Source organism: Balaenoptera acutorostrata, chromosome 17, assembly GCF_949987535.1.
Source record: "Balaenoptera acutorostrata chromosome 17, mBalAcu1.1, whole genome shotgun sequence".
Taxonomy (NCBI): Eukaryota; Metazoa; Chordata; class Mammalia; order Artiodactyla; family Balaenopteridae; genus Balaenoptera; species Balaenoptera acutorostrata.
In genome coordinates this window covers 19,301,899-19,317,363 of record NC_080080.1, presented here as the reverse complement: position 1 = coordinate 19,317,363, position 15,465 = coordinate 19,301,899, and the positions used below count along the sequence as shown (strand labels likewise).

At 40.5% G+C, this 15,465-nt stretch overlaps 1 protein-coding gene across 9 annotated transcripts in view; it reads left to right on the top strand.

Moving 5' to 3' along the window:
* The first annotated feature begins 8,324 nt into the window (after window positions 1-8,324).
* Window positions 8,325-15,465, top strand: part of DEPTOR (DEP domain containing MTOR interacting protein) — a 148,826-nt gene continuing 141,685 nt past the window's right edge. For 5 of the 9 annotated variants that reach the window (XR_009005794.1, XR_009005795.1, XR_009005797.1 and 2 more), the window contains exon 1: window positions 8,326-8,565. Coding sequence is in view for 4 of the 9 variants with exons in the window: in XM_057532086.1 (XP_057388069.1) it covers window positions 8,444-8,565 (122 nt within the window). In the remaining 5 variants the exon portion in view is untranslated. Of the gene's footprint in view, window positions 8,566-9,656; window positions 9,695-15,465 lie in introns of all 9 variants that reach the window. The other 4 variants (XM_057532089.1, XM_057532085.1, XM_057532087.1 and 1 more) reach the window with 4 other exon arrangements.

The window sequence follows — 15,465 nt, the reverse complement described above, 5'->3', positions numbered from 1 at the left end:
CCTGAATCAGATCCTTGAGTTGTTTTGTAGATACTAAAACCCCCATCAGGTGGAAGAAGATAACTGCTGACCACCAGCACATAGACCCCAGACCAGTCGGAACAAGAAGGTTGATGATGTTGACTCCTGAAATACCACCCAGTTACCCCGCCACCACCCAATCAGAAGAGTTGTATGTGAGCTGATCACACATCCTATGACTCTCTTCCTCACACTGTCTTTAAAAACCATTTCCTGAAAAGCCGTCAGGGAGTTTGGTCATTTGAGCATGAGCTGCCTGTTCTCCTTGTTTAGCCCCATGTTGAGCACCTCGCAATAAAGCTGTACTTTTGATGAAAACTCGGCCTCTGTGCATGGGTGCCAAATCGAATCTCAGAGACAGAATTTTGGGTGAGGTAGAAAAGAATAGCATTATTGCTTTGCCAGGCAAAGGGGGACACAGTGGGCTCGTGCCCTGAAAAACTGTGTGTCCCAACCCGGGAGGATTTGGTGAGGAGTTTTATAGCAGTGGTTGGAGGATGGAGTTGCTGATAAGGATCAAGGTGTGTGCAGGGCCTGCACTCCTTTAATCTGGCCTCAGTTGTTCTCCTAATGAGCTTCTCAAGGATATCGAACTGTGACCTTCTCTGGAATGAAGAATGCTAACATCTTCCATTTGTTGGGGGTTTTAGTTCTGTAAAAGAGCTCAAAGATATTGTTGTGTGTATCCCTTGAAGGGGAACCAGGACCCTGCCCCAAGGCTGCACTATTGTTACTTGACTGCTCCTCCCTTGTCTCTGCATCCCTTCCCTTCCCTGATTAGTAACTGTTTGAAAGGCTTCTGTGCCCAGGAGGCCCACAGGGTCCTGCTCAGTTTCACTTTTCTTCACCACAACCTGGTGTCAGTAGATTGGCTTTGCTGCACATCAGGCAAGCAGACCCAAGTTTGGTTTGGTAAGAAGATCACCCAGCAAGAGTGTTATGTACAACTAAAAACTGGACTAAAGATGAAATCTCACCAAACAGTGGAGGTGGAAGCCTTGAAAGAAATACCTCCCTGGAGGAAAGAATTACACATGGTAGGAAAAACAGAATAGTGTCTTGGAAACCACATTACCTTGTATTTACTTAAAATCACTTCAGGTAAGGAAGTGCTGATTCACAGCAAGATTTATTTCATTCTGTGGGAAATACAGTAGTTTAGATGTTAACTTCATATCCTTTATTAATTAAACTTTTTAGGTTTTGCTTATAGAACAGGATTTTCCCCACTAGATGGTGGTAGTGTTTCATGTTCCACAGAGTAGCCTGCTTTGGCGTTTTGTTCTCCATTGCCTTAGAAAAGAGAAGAAATATCTGTTAAATATTTACTGAGTCAAGTACTCAGGTGTGTATCCTGTATACATTATCTTCTGCAATCCTTGCAATAATGTAAGTCAGATCACAGCATTCCTCTGTTCAAAATCCACCAAAGGATTCTGATCACTTTCAGAATAAATTCTGACAACTTAAAGAAAAATACACAATGAAAGAGTTGTGAATTTCAGTTTTATTCAGGATCTTAATGAGGACTAGAGCCTGGGAGACAACCACACAACTCTGAAGAGGTAGGGGAAAAACCAGTTTATACACGATTTTTGGCTAGGAAATATGTGCAGTCAACCATACATCTTGGTAAAAGATGACTGCTGATCACAAAGAATACATATCTCAAGTTAATGATTTTACTGGTTTTCTGTGTATGGGAAGATGCAATAATCTAGCATCATTGAAATTCTTACTGAGATATGCATCTGTCTATCTAAGGGCCTGCTCATCCAAAGCATAGAATGCCTCATCTTGTTTTTCATCCTGAATTCCTTTCAGGGTACACTGGCAGTGGTCAATGGCAGTGGGTTATGACTTTACCCTTATAGAGCTGGGTGGTGAGCAATGCTCTTTGTCTTACTGATCTTAATTTTTCTGTGTCCACAGCCTCAAAGCCCTTATCAAGGCCCATAAGACCTTATACAATCTTCATCCCCTCCCCACCCCCTCACCCAGGTGCCCCTGCTATTCCCTAAATTTACAGGAGGCACTGCTGCCTCAGGACTCCTTTGTTTTTAAATCAACTTTATTGAGATACGATTTAAGTACAATAAATTGCATCCATTTAAATCGTACAATTTAAGGATTTAACAAATTTATACACTGGTGAAACCACCACCACAATCAAAATGCAGAACATTCTCAGTACCCCCAAAAGTTTCCTTATGCCCATTGGAAAAAGGAGAAGGAATATTTATGAAATATTAACTTCTATTTACTCGGGGTTTGCTTTACTTTTCTTTTTCTAGGTTCTTATCATTGATTTTAGGCCTTTCTTTTTTTCTAATATAAACACGTGTTTATAAATTTTTCTCAAAGCTCTGCTTTAGCTGTATCACACAAATTTTGAAACGTTATCTTTCATTATCACACAGTTTGAAATATTTTCTAATTTTCTTTGTGATTACTTCTTTGACCCATGAATTGTTTAGGAGTAGACTGTACTTCCAGATATTTGTGATTTCCTAGATATTTATTAATTTTTAACTTAATGTCATTATGTATACATGGAGAACATACTCTATATGATTTCAATTATTTTAATTTTATTGAGACTTGTTTTGTGGCCTAGCACATGGTCTTTCCTAGTGAAATTGCCACTTTTTTATTTGGGTTTCTTTCCCCACCTTTTTTTAATTCTTTCCTTCCTTTTCTGCCCTCCTGTGGATTACTTGAATTTTTAAAAAAGAATGTCATTATAATTTATCAACTGATCTTTTAGCCCTTTCTCTTTGCAATTTTTTAGTAATTATCATAGGGATTAAACTATACATCCTTGAAAAAGGAACCCTCCTACACTGTTGGTGGGAATGTAAATTGGTGCAGCCACTGTGGAAAACAATATGGAGGTTCCTTAAAAAACTGAAAATAGACTTACCATATGATCCAGCAATCCCACTCTTGGGCATATATCTGGAGAAAAACATAATTCAAAAAGATACATGCACCCCAATGTTCATAGCAGCATTATTTATAATTGCCAAGACTTGGAAGCAACCTAAGTGTCCATCAACAGATGAATGAATAAACAAGATGTGGTGTATATATACAATGAAATATTACTCAGCAATTTAAAAAGTTTACAAATGAACTTATTTACAAAACAGAAACAGACTCATAGACATAGAAAACAAACTTATTATTACCAAAAGGGAAGTGGGGGGGGAGGGATAAATTAGGAGTTTGGGATTAGCAGATACAAACTACAATATATATCCAGAGAAAACTCTAATTCAAAAAGATACATGCACCTGAATGTTCATAGCAGCACTATTTACAATAGCCAAGACATGGAAGCAACCATGGATAAAGAAGACATGGTGTATATATATATACAATGGAATACTACTCAGCCATAAGAAAGAATGAAATAATGTCATTTGCAGCAACATGGATGGACCTAGAGATTATCATACTAAGTGAAGTAAGTCAGATAGAGAAAGACAAATATCATATGATATCACTTATATGTAGAATCTAAAAGGTGTTACAGGGAATTCCCTGGTGGTCCAGTGGTTAGGACTCTGTGCTCTCACTGCTGAGGGCCCAGGTTAGATCCCTGTTTGGGGAACTGAGATCCCACAAGCTGCACGGCATAGCCAAAAAAACAGAAGTGATACAAATGAATTTATTTACAAAACAGAAACAGATCACAGACAGAGAATAAGAATTTATGGTTACCAAAGGGGAATTGGGGGAGGGATAAATTAGGAGTTTGGGATTAGCAGACACAAACTATTGATACTATACACAAAATAGATAAACAACAAGGTCCTACTGTATAGCACAGGGAACTATATTCAATATCTTGTAACAAACTATAATGGAAAAGAATAGGAAAAAGAATATACACACGTATAACTGAATCACTTTGCTGTACACCAGAAACTAACACAACATTGTAAATTAACAATACTACAACAACAACAACAAAAAAGAAAGAAAGAAAGAAAAGTGGCCAACTCACAAGGTTATTCTGAGGAATAATTGTTTAACACATGTATAACCCTTTGAGCATGGCCAGTCACAGAGAAAGAGCTCAATAAATATAACATTATTACTCCATTAAAAAATTCTCAATCCCATCTAACTCAATGTCCCCTTTAAAAATAATAGAGAGTATGTGATGCTCACTTTATTTTCTTGTCATTAAATTCATAGAGAACATAAGCTTTCTAGCTGCATTATTTAAAAGAAAATCAATATGATGCCCTTATGCCGAAATATAGGGAAGAAAAAGAAAAGGAAAATCACATATAACAAAATAATTTGTATTTTAATATTCAAATGACTCTAGTAGAAGGTCTAGTGTGGTCATCAGATATTTATAACTAATGAATAATTTTAGAATAACAGAATTAAGACAATATTTAACTGAATATTGCCATCACTTCTTTTTTATATTTGGTATTTTACAATTTGGCTTAATATATTCCTATGCAAATACACACACAGGCATGCAATATCTAACAAATGCAGTGAAAAAGGTGTGCTGTTCTCATGGTACCACACAAATGGTGGGTGAAGCAATTTTATACAGTGATGAACCTTTTTTGGTAAAGTTCTGAACAGAACGAAGTACAAATTTTTCTTGATGTACACAATAATTGCATCCATGGACAATTCAAGATTACATTTTAAAAATTTAAAAATATCTTGTGTTTCTATGTAAAACCAAATTAGGTTAAAGCTCAGTTAACTGCAAACAGCTTTTTCATACACTTGAAGATCCCACAGGACATAAGAAAGACATTCAGGCGTGACCCTTTTCCTGCAGGAGACCCAGTATCACTTAGTGACACTGCAAAATAGACCACTAGGGGGCAGCATATACCAAAGATTAAGTATTTTTGACACCTTTACAGCATTATGAACTTGGGAGTGAGCAGGGCTGGGACTGGAGGACCTCAAATTTATTTGTAATGTTTTATTTCTATCACTACAAAAAGGTGACAAAAATATTGAAAATGGGTGCAAGTAATGAACACATGAATACTTAATTTTTCTCTATCTTTACATTTAATTTTTAAAGACAAGTTCTCTTCTTAAATGATCAACAGAAATATCTGGACAGGATGTTGCTAAACCATCAATCTGCTTCCATTCACAGAAAGAGAATAAAAATTGTGGCAGCTGGAGATTCCAGACTTCCATTAATGGTTAAGAATAACGTACGTCTTCGAATACTATGAGAATGTGTAGACAAGAGCAACACACCACTTTGGGGAGTGCAAGGAGATAGCACAGAGAAGGTGGGGTTTGAGTCGTCTTTAAGATCAGGTATATACGAAGAGGCAATAACAGTAATGGTAGCTAGCATGTTATTAAGCTTCGTAGTTGACAGTATTCTTTCACAGGTTTGCTTTTTTTTTTTTTTTAAACTTTGTTCTCATAGAATTTTTTTTTAATTAATTAATTTATTTATTTTTGGCTGTGCCGGGTCCTCACCTCTGTGCGAGGGCTTTCTCCAGTTGCGGAGAGCGGGGGCCACTCTTCATCGCGGCGGTGCGCGGGCCTCTCACTATCGCGGCCTCTCTTGTTGCGGAGCACAGGCTCCAGACGCGCAGGCTCAGTAGTTGTGGCTCACGGGCCTAGCTGCTCCGCGGCATGTGGGATCTTCCCAGACCAGGGCTCGAACCCGTGTCCCCTGCATTGGCAGGCAGATTCTCAACCACTGCGCCACCAAGGAAGCCCCCTCTTTCACCGGTTTTAATCAAGTTCATCTTCTCACATTGCTGCTCACCCTTTTCCAGAACTATTCAAAGCGTGGTCGGCCAGCTGGTAACCATTACCTGTATTGAGAGACACTGAGACTTACAGATATTGAGAGAAATCATTTATAAATGTTTATAGAAATTTGACAATTTTCTGTCTGTTGACCACAACAATAAACAATTGGGGCTTGTGCTTTGTATGTTTTTTAAAATTTCTCTTTTACTGTATTTTACCAACGTGTCAGTCTTCAGTGGATTGAAAACACACATACGCACATGCCTGTGCAAGCACACATGCACACACATTTGATCCTTATCTACCAAAAGTTTGAGAAGCACTGGCTCCAGAACACCAAAACAGCCAGAAGGCATGAAGCAGGTAAGTAGGATGAGCTGGAGGAGAAGGCTCACATTTAATAGTTCCTACCTATGACAAGTGGGCTTATTCAATTTTATTTAATCCTCCCAACAACCCAGTGGGATTGGTGGTATGATCCTGACTTTACAAAGAAGGGAAAAAACATAGAAAAGATAATGAACTTTCTCTAATGGAGCCAGGAGTCAAACCAAGATCTGCTGGAATTTTTAGCCCTTTGAAGATCTTGGATTAATTGCCATTTCAGCACCCTTCTCTCATCTAGCAATACCTATAGGTCACACTTTATTCTGGGACCAGTTGCTCCAGAGCTTAGAGTCGTGGCATTTATGCTCACATGTCCTCAAGAGTCAGTTCACTAATGTTTCCCTAAGTTAGGAGAAAGGGTCTGTCTTCTAACCCAATGGAACATGGTGTGTCTCATATGTCAAAAGAAAGGTTAAAACAATAATAGCATGCCAATTCCCCATTTCCTGTTCACATCTATACACACACATACACACACACACACACACACACACAACCTTCTCATCAAGCATGAAAAAATAAATTCTGCCCTATCTCTCACTGGAGTAGTGGTATCAGGTATGTTACTGACTTGATTTTTTTCCCCTTATGTTAAGGTGCTTTTTTTAATAGTTTTTTTTTTATCATAAACTTGTATGATAAAAGTTTTTGATCATGAACTTTTTATCCAAAACTATTAAACAAGAAAGTATTTTACAAAAAAACATTTTTCATTTTTATTTTTCAGGTAAAGGAATCTGTCTGAATTCAAACCAAACATGACTAGATTTAAAGGGAGAAAAACCGGAAGACAATCATAATAGTGATACGATTTACAATATGTAGATAGAGCTTTTGGATAAAACTAAATGTTGCTTGAACAATGGATAATTAGGAATAGGTAATTTTGTTTTTCATTTTGCACTTTCAAAAAGCTTAAAACCATTAAATCAAAGAGATTTAGTGGGGCTAGGTCTGCACTTCTCTTTTCTTCATTTTGAAGGCCTATTAATAATAAAAAATTCATTAGAGATAACTTGAGGAAAAGTGTTTTGTCTAGCATCAAAAACTCATAATGGAAAGTATCTGACAAGAATTTCTTCTTTTTTTCCTTCTCTTCTTCTTCGTATTAAAAGCAGTAATGATATTAAAGAGAACATCTATTGAATACATAGCATGTACTTGGAAATTTTACATAATGTTATTTCATTTAAGCCACACAACATCCCTATAAAGTAGGAATTATTCCTGTTTTATCGATAGGAAATTGAGGCCCAGAGAAGTTAACTAGCATAAGTTTGCAAAGTTGGTAAATGACAGAATCAGGATAGAAACTTCATTTTTGAGCTTGAAGTCCATGCAAACTTTTGATAGTCTATGTAATGATTACAGAATTAAAACATGAGCAACAGCCAGTTAATCTCATTATCTCTGGGACCTCTACTTCTGTTAAATGATTTTCCTACTTTATGCAGAATGAGGCTCAAGTTACCCCATCTCTCCGGGCCTGCTTCCTGAGTAAAACGAGGACAATACTCATTTTATAATTTGTTGCAGTTAAAGAAGGTAACAACTACCTGAAGCATCTTTAATGCAGCAGATTGTCAACAGATGATAGCCACAATTATTTTTATTTTGTAAAGGAAGAAACTGGGGATTAAGCACATTTAGTTACAAAATTATAGGTGTGGAGCTGGATCCCAGGTCTGTCTGATTCCCAGGCCAGCGTTCTTTATTGACTACACTGTAAGGTAAGTAAGCTGTCTTTGGTGAGGAAGTTGCTTTAATTGCTGAAAGCCCTGCAATGACATGTACAGCCTTCATTGTTCACTATTTAGCTAAATTACTATTTTCACTCTGGCAATTTGGGACACGGACAGTATAATAAAAATGCCTCCACACTTGTCTAGTAACCTCCCCGCCTGTCCCCAGGATCCCACAGCATGAGCTTTGTGGGTAAAGGAAGAGGTCCACAACGAACTCGACCTCAAACAGCACAATTAGCTCAAAACCGCCCCCCGCCCAGATGTTGATATTTTCCTCTCTCGGCCCCGCCCCCGACCACGCGGGGCTCCAGCCACGCCCCCAAGCTGGAGTTACTGGGCGGACTCGCCGAGCGCCTCAGCCTACCCACAAGGGATTCCCTCTCCAGCCAATCGCGTCTGAACTACGGGACGGCCCCTAACAAAGATGGCGGGGAGGGCTTCAGTGAGGGCAGGCTGATTTAATACCCGAACCCGCGGCGGACAGCGAAGACAGAGGTAGCGGCGCAGCCCCGACCATGGAGGAGGGCAACAGCGCTGGCAGCGGTGGCAGCGACAGCAGCACCAGCGGGAGTGGCGGGGCGCAGCAAAGGGAGCTGGAGCGCATGGCTGAGGTTCTGGTCACCGGAGAGCAGCTACGGTAAGATGAGGGGCAGTGCCGGGGGAGGCTAGCGGTGGCACTGCCAGCCAGTGTCCGTGGCAGTCGCGCGCGCACGCGCGCCGTGGTTCGTGGGTAGCGACTCGCGCGGGGCTCCGGGACGCCTGCGGACGCGTCGACCCTCCGCGTCGCACCCCCGCTTAGCTGCTGCAGCCCGGCGCCCTGCGGACTCCGGACTGGCGCGGGGCTCCCGAGGCGGACGCGGGCGGGCGCGCGGTGCTCGCTGCGCCCTCGCCCAGCTGCTGCAGCCCCGCGCCCCGCAGACGCGTTGCTGCCGACCGCGCGCGCCCTCTCTGCCCGGGCACCCGGGAGCTGCCAGGCCTCCCGGCTGACAGCTCGCTCCTCCTCCCCTCAGAGAGCGAGAGGGGCGGGTGAAGGGCCCCCCGCCGGCCCCAACCCCAACCCCAGCCCCTTTACTCCTAGGTAAAAGGAGCCAGACCAGATCCCCTTCACTTAAGGTTTTCCTTTTGGCTTGCAAGTCTGGCTTCACTCCCCTGAGCCTCAGTATTTTCATCTGTAAAATGGGGCTGATCACGGCAACTTCCTTGAACGGTTGTGGTGGGGGCTAAACTGAGAACATTTCTGAAACACTGTACCTATCACTTAATTGGCACATACTCATTAGTCATTATTTGGGTCCGCAAGGGGGCGTGGAGGCACCTTGTCCCGCTGCCCTGCTGCCAGCTCCCCCAGCGCGCACATTTTGGGCAGCAGGGTCCATCGGCCCCAGGCTGCTGCAAGAATTGGGACTTGATGTGTGTCACTGCGTCCAGGACAGGCAGTTACCCCCAGATTCAGGACCCCCTCCCGCCCACTTTATCATTCCCATCCCATCCTTGTCCTTCTTGGATTCATGTTTGAGAATTCTCCTTATGGTATGACCGGTTCCGCAGCTGTCCGTCTTGTGGTCATAAATCAGTTTGCCAGGGGGAAAAACCCCTTGGCTTTACAGTGTTTGAGCCAAAACTTGCATGCCGGCCCCTGTCCCATCGGAACGGTGCGCTTGCCTCTTACTTCTAGTTCTTGGCCTGAATTTCCAGGCTCATTTTGGTTTCTAAAATGCTGTGTTTCAGGACCCGAAGGAGAGAGACTCTTGCAACGATCCCTAAAGGTTTGGTAACCACCCTGCTTGCTGCCCTTAGATTGAGAAAGTAAATATTGGAGGTCAGAATTAATTGAGTTTAACGTTACAAGAGGCAAATTGCGCATTTCTATCCCTTGATGATTTTTTAATGTATAGTCAGAATTAAAGGGAATAAAAGCTTCTTTTCCATCAAGAGATTTTCTAACTGAAAAAAATCAAAATAAAGCTTTTCTGATTCACCTGGAAACACTTTAATAATTTATCCGCTCCTCAGTTGGGTACGTTTCACTTCCTTTAAAATAATAAACCTCAGGGTGCCTCTGTTTGTCCAGAAAGCACTTTCTCCTTCGAGATGCTTAAATACCCCTGCCTCGGTTGGGGAGGTCCCCAGGGCACGTCCCCTCGTCCCAGGCATCTCTCTGCACGGCAGCAAGTTTGAGGGCTAGGCTTAGCGTGTCGATAAGAAGATAGAGGGCTGTCTCGCACTCGGGTTACATAGACCTGGGTTTGAATTTATGCTCAGCCACTTTGTTGCCAAGAGTTAACATTAAGTTGTTTTGAGGAGGACTTTAAAACCAGAGTGAATCTGGGTTTGCTACTTACTAGTGTGGGACCTTGGACGAGTTACTTAACTAAGAATGATGGGTAATAATGGAGCCTACCTCTGTATTGTGATGAGGATTAATTAGATGAGTTCGTGCTTAGATCAGTGCCTGGGATATAGTATGCACCATGCCAGCCTTAGCTATTATAGTTCTGTGACTTTGGACAAGTTAATTCACTTCTCTGAGCCTCTGTTTCCTCATCTGTAGAAAGGCAATGAAGATAGCACTTCATAGGGTTGTTTTGAGAGTTTTCCCCTGGGCTTCAAGTATTGAAGAGCATTCAACAAATGGTTGTTGGAATTAATGAGTGTTATTGGTCTCTGTGTGTCACCACACGTGACTTCCAGCTGAGCAAGATCTAGCAGAAAGGGTTGGTTGGTGGTTAAGAACACAGGCTGCCTGGGTTCTTATTCTGTCTCCATTTATTAGTCCTGTGACTTGCGGACAATTTACTTAACTTCTCTGTGCCTCCGTTTTACTTCTCTTGCAGGAATTTTGTGAGGATTAAATGAGGAGATGCTACATGTAAAAGGCTTAGTAAATGTTAGTTACTTAATTTTACTTTGGGAAACTGTCATCATTGCTTTTTAAAAATCTCTACCATCTTTGTACTGTGCTGAGTACAGAATACATAGTAATTACTCGAATATTTGAATAACTAGTGTATGTAATTAAATATGCTATTGTAAATACAGATAATGTAATATTCAGAATTTAGGGATTTAAGTGGCGATGTATGCCACTAGCTTCTTGGTTACTGGAGGAACCTCTCATAAAGGAGTAGGGATGCAGCCCTCCTGGCTTTCACTGTCACAACATGTTTTCACGTCCCTAACTGCTTTCTCACAAGCTGATTGTGGGGACTTTGTGATGTCCAGGCCTCCTGCCTCTAATAGCTACACACACACACACACTCACTCACACACTCACAGACACACAGACAATTCCTCCTCTCTGCCTTCTCTTTCCTTTCCATTGCTTTCTGGGTCAGCAAAGATGAGGTGAATGAAGGTGGTAAGGAAAGGAGACACCAGGATTGGGATTTGAAATACAAAATTTGGCTTCCAGGTCCAGCTCTGTGAATTTTATTAATTTAATATTTATTTATGGATGTATATATGGATATTGTATATATGGATGTATGTATTTATTTTGAACTACTTTTGCTTGGGCAAGTCAGTTAGCCACTCTGGGCCTCAGTGACTGTACCTGCAGAATGGGAATAATAATATTCTCCCATGTAAGATCTGTGGTGTTGGATCACATGGGGTATAACATGGGAAGGAACTTTGTAAAACAAATCAATAAATCAAGAGTAGTTGTTGCTATGATTATTATAAGCTCCAGATGTGAAATTGGGGGTTGGCTCCGTAATCCTGACACTTTGGTAAGGGCAGCTGGTTGCATAAGGATATGAAATTGAGTAACATTTAAAAACATCTCCTGCTTTCTTTTCCAGCCTGACTGCAGGATCCTTTTCCTAATCTCTTTGTGCTTTCCCTTGTCATAAAAGATTTTACTTCCTTGCTCAATGTATTTGAGTGTTTTTGTATCTTAAAAATGCATTTGGATACCACTTCACATCCCCAGGATGGCTATAATCAAAAAGACAGATAATGAGAACTGTTGGCAAGGATGCGGGGAAATTGGAACCTTTATACACTGCTGGTGGAAAGGTAAAATGATGCAGCCACTTTGGAAATCATTCTGGCATTTCCTCAAAGACTAAACATAGAATTACCATGTGACCCAGCACTTACTCCTAGGTATGTATTCAAGAGAAACAAAAACATATGTCTACATAAAAATTTGTACACAAATTTTCACAGCAGCATTTTTTTTTAAATTTATTCATTTATTTATTTATTTATTTATGGCTGTGTTGGGTCTTCGTTTCTGTGCGAGGGCTTTCTCTAGTTGCGGCAAGTGGGGGCCACTCCTCATCGCGGTGCGCGGGCCTCTCACTATCGCGGCCTCTCCCGTTGCGGAGCACAGGCTCCAGACGCGCAGGCTCAGTAGTTGTGGCACACGGGCCCAGTCGCTCCGTGGCATGTGGGATCTTCCCAGACCAGGGCTTGAACCCATGTCCCCTGCATTGGCAGGCAGATTCTCAACCACTGCGCCACCAGGGAAGCCCCCAGCATTTTATATAATAGCCAAAACCAGAAACGACTCAAATGCCCACCAACTGATGAATGGGTAAATAATGTGTGGTCTATCCATACAAGGGAGTATTATTCAGCAATAAAAAGGAATAAAGTACTGATACATGCTACAACATGGATGCACCTTGAAAACATGATACTAAGTGAAAGAAGGCAGACACAAAAAGACACATAATAGGAGGTTGGCCAAAAAGTTCGTTTGGGTTTTCCATAGGCTGTTACGGATAAACCCGAACAACTTTTTGGCCAACCCCATATGACTCCATTTATATGAAATGTCCAGAATAGGCAAATCTGTGGAGACAGAAAGTGGTTGCCAGTGGCAGTGGGGAGTGGGAATGGAGGGTGATTGCTGATGGGTGTAGAGTTTCTTTTGGGGATGATGAAAATGTTCTAAATTTGATTGTGGTGATATCATAACTCTGTGGATATGCTTAAAAACCATTGAATTATATACATTAAGTGGGTGAATTATGTGGTGTGTGAATTATATCTCAATAAAACTATTACAAAAATGCATTTGGATGACACATTAGAGTGATGAAAGACAAAATATTAAAACTTTTAAAATAAACTTTATGCTTTCTTTTTGGATTGGCCAAAGAATGTGATGATATTTATCATTAACTTGATAACACATTACTACCACACCAGATGGGACTGATATTTTACATATATCTTTTTATAGTATTATTCTTGATACAGCACAGAGAAAATAAACCATAAATAGTCCAGAAAATTGTCTCAGAACATTCCTGATTTGAAGATAATTAACCATATAAAAATCATTCATATTAGTGAGGTTTCATACGATGACTTTTTAAATCATTATTTTTATTTTATATATAAATCTTTTATCTTGAAATTTGTCATGCAATCATAACTGGCATTCTAATTACAGCATCCAAAATCCACCTTATGTTTCTTCTATAGATTAATCCCAGAGATACTTAGCAAGAAAGTGGCTTGTAATAGAGCATTTAAATAAAGAAGGCCAATGAATATCACTCTTCTCTCTCTGGTAATGGTAGGCATTATAATAATAACAATAATACTTACATGGCATATATTACCTGCCAAAGACTCTTCCAAGTGCTTATATATATTATTTAAAAATATATATATATTAATATATATTATCAAAAGCATATATATGCCTTTAAGCTTTATAAGCTACTCTGTGTAGAAGATATACTTGTTATCCTCATTTTACAGATGGGAAAACTGAGGAACGAAGCATGTAAGCTAACTGGCCGTCGATTTTTCAGCCAGAAAGTGCTAGAGCTGAGAGTTCCTGCTCTTACGCAAAATGCTAGATTACAATTTAGAGGGTTAAGAAGTGTCAGGGTAAGACCAATGTAAAACAGAATCATATATATAAGACTATGATATTCTGGTATGAGAACTTTTGCAAACAAGCAAGTAGACAAATGATTTTTCCCTTCTGTTGGGAAAAAGCTAATTAATTTCTAGAAGTGTTTATGTTTTGACAAGATAGAATGGTCAGTTTCTCCGTTAACTTTTAAAGTGGGTCTCCCTTGCCATATGGTTTTGAAAACTTAATTTGAACTCCACTCATTCTGAATTTGTAATCATTTTAATGGGAAGATAAATTACAGTTCACTGTTTTGCCAGCTGTGAGGAGGGGAGTGGGGTAGGGAGGAGAATTAAGAATGTAATGAGGAATGCTTAATTAAGAGAGAAAATGCCTCAAGCTTTTCAGTTACGCTCATCTACCTAGACTAAATATGCTAATTACAACAGTCTTAGCCAGTCATTAAAGCTGGGTCCCTAAAAGCAATTTATGAGGCAATGAGTTTTAGGGAAGTTGTAGGAAATTGCAGTTCTTTCAAATTGTTTGATGTATTGCCTTTTTGCTACACCAGACTGCCTTTCCAGACTCTTACAGCCTTGCTATTGCCTTTTTCATAGAAACATGTTAAATCAATATTGAGTTGCTTTTCTGAATTTGCTTTGCCAGTGTTAATGCAGTATGCTGATAGAAGGTAAAAATCAGCTTCTGGAACCAAAGGCCAATCTACAATAAAGTAAATATAAGATATGGAATTTAGAGATACAGAATAGGACAAGGAGAAATACAGCTGACCCCTGAACGCTACGCGGGTTACGGCACCCACCCTTTGCACAGTTGAAGATCCGAGTATGACTTTATAGTCAGACTTTCTCTGTATCCCTGGTTCCCCATCCACAGATTCAACCAATCATGAAATATGTAGTACTGTAGTATTTATATTGAAAAAATCCAAGTATAAGTGGACCTGAGCAGTTCAAATCCCAGTTGTTCAAGGGTCAGCTGTAGTTTGTTTCATTGCACTTTGAACTTAAGGAACTTCGAGATTGGCTTAGAGAATGTCTTAGGGGGTAGCCCCTACTGGCGTCCGTTAATATGGAAGCCTAGCTCTACTAGACATTGTAACCAAAGGGAATAGAGGGGAAACTACTGCCCAGATGCTACTATTGAAATGTAGGGATCCAAGCAGGAGGAATATGCTTTTCTTCTTCTAATAAGCAGAGAGGATATCCTGGCCTTGGGAAATTACCGCCTGTTCAGATGAAAAAGGGAGAACTTTAGGAAATGGCAAATGACTGTATTTGGAGGCAGTGCAGACAAGCCTCGTGTAGAGTGTTGAACTGCCTTTACACCAGAGGCTTCTCTCATATACAGACCCTGTTCCTATGAACATCTTTTCTGCTTCACACACTGGATGTGGGTACAGCAGACACAGTCCTGGCACCTAGCAAGCTCAGTAAAGACTCCTTTCTCCCCTGGAGAGAGAGCCTGGGAAGGTACTTTGTCACTTGCCAAAACCCTCATGCAAATGGAAGACACTTAGTAAGTGCTCAATACATGACTGTGGAATTATTTTACACTTTCATGCACTTACTCTTACGTAAACCTGTTTTTGAAATGTGTGCAGTGTTAATTGTTTCTGAGTAATATGTTTGTGATGACTTTTCTAAAAGGCCGATGCTGATATTTAGGTTCTGGCTTCTGTCGACTTTGGAA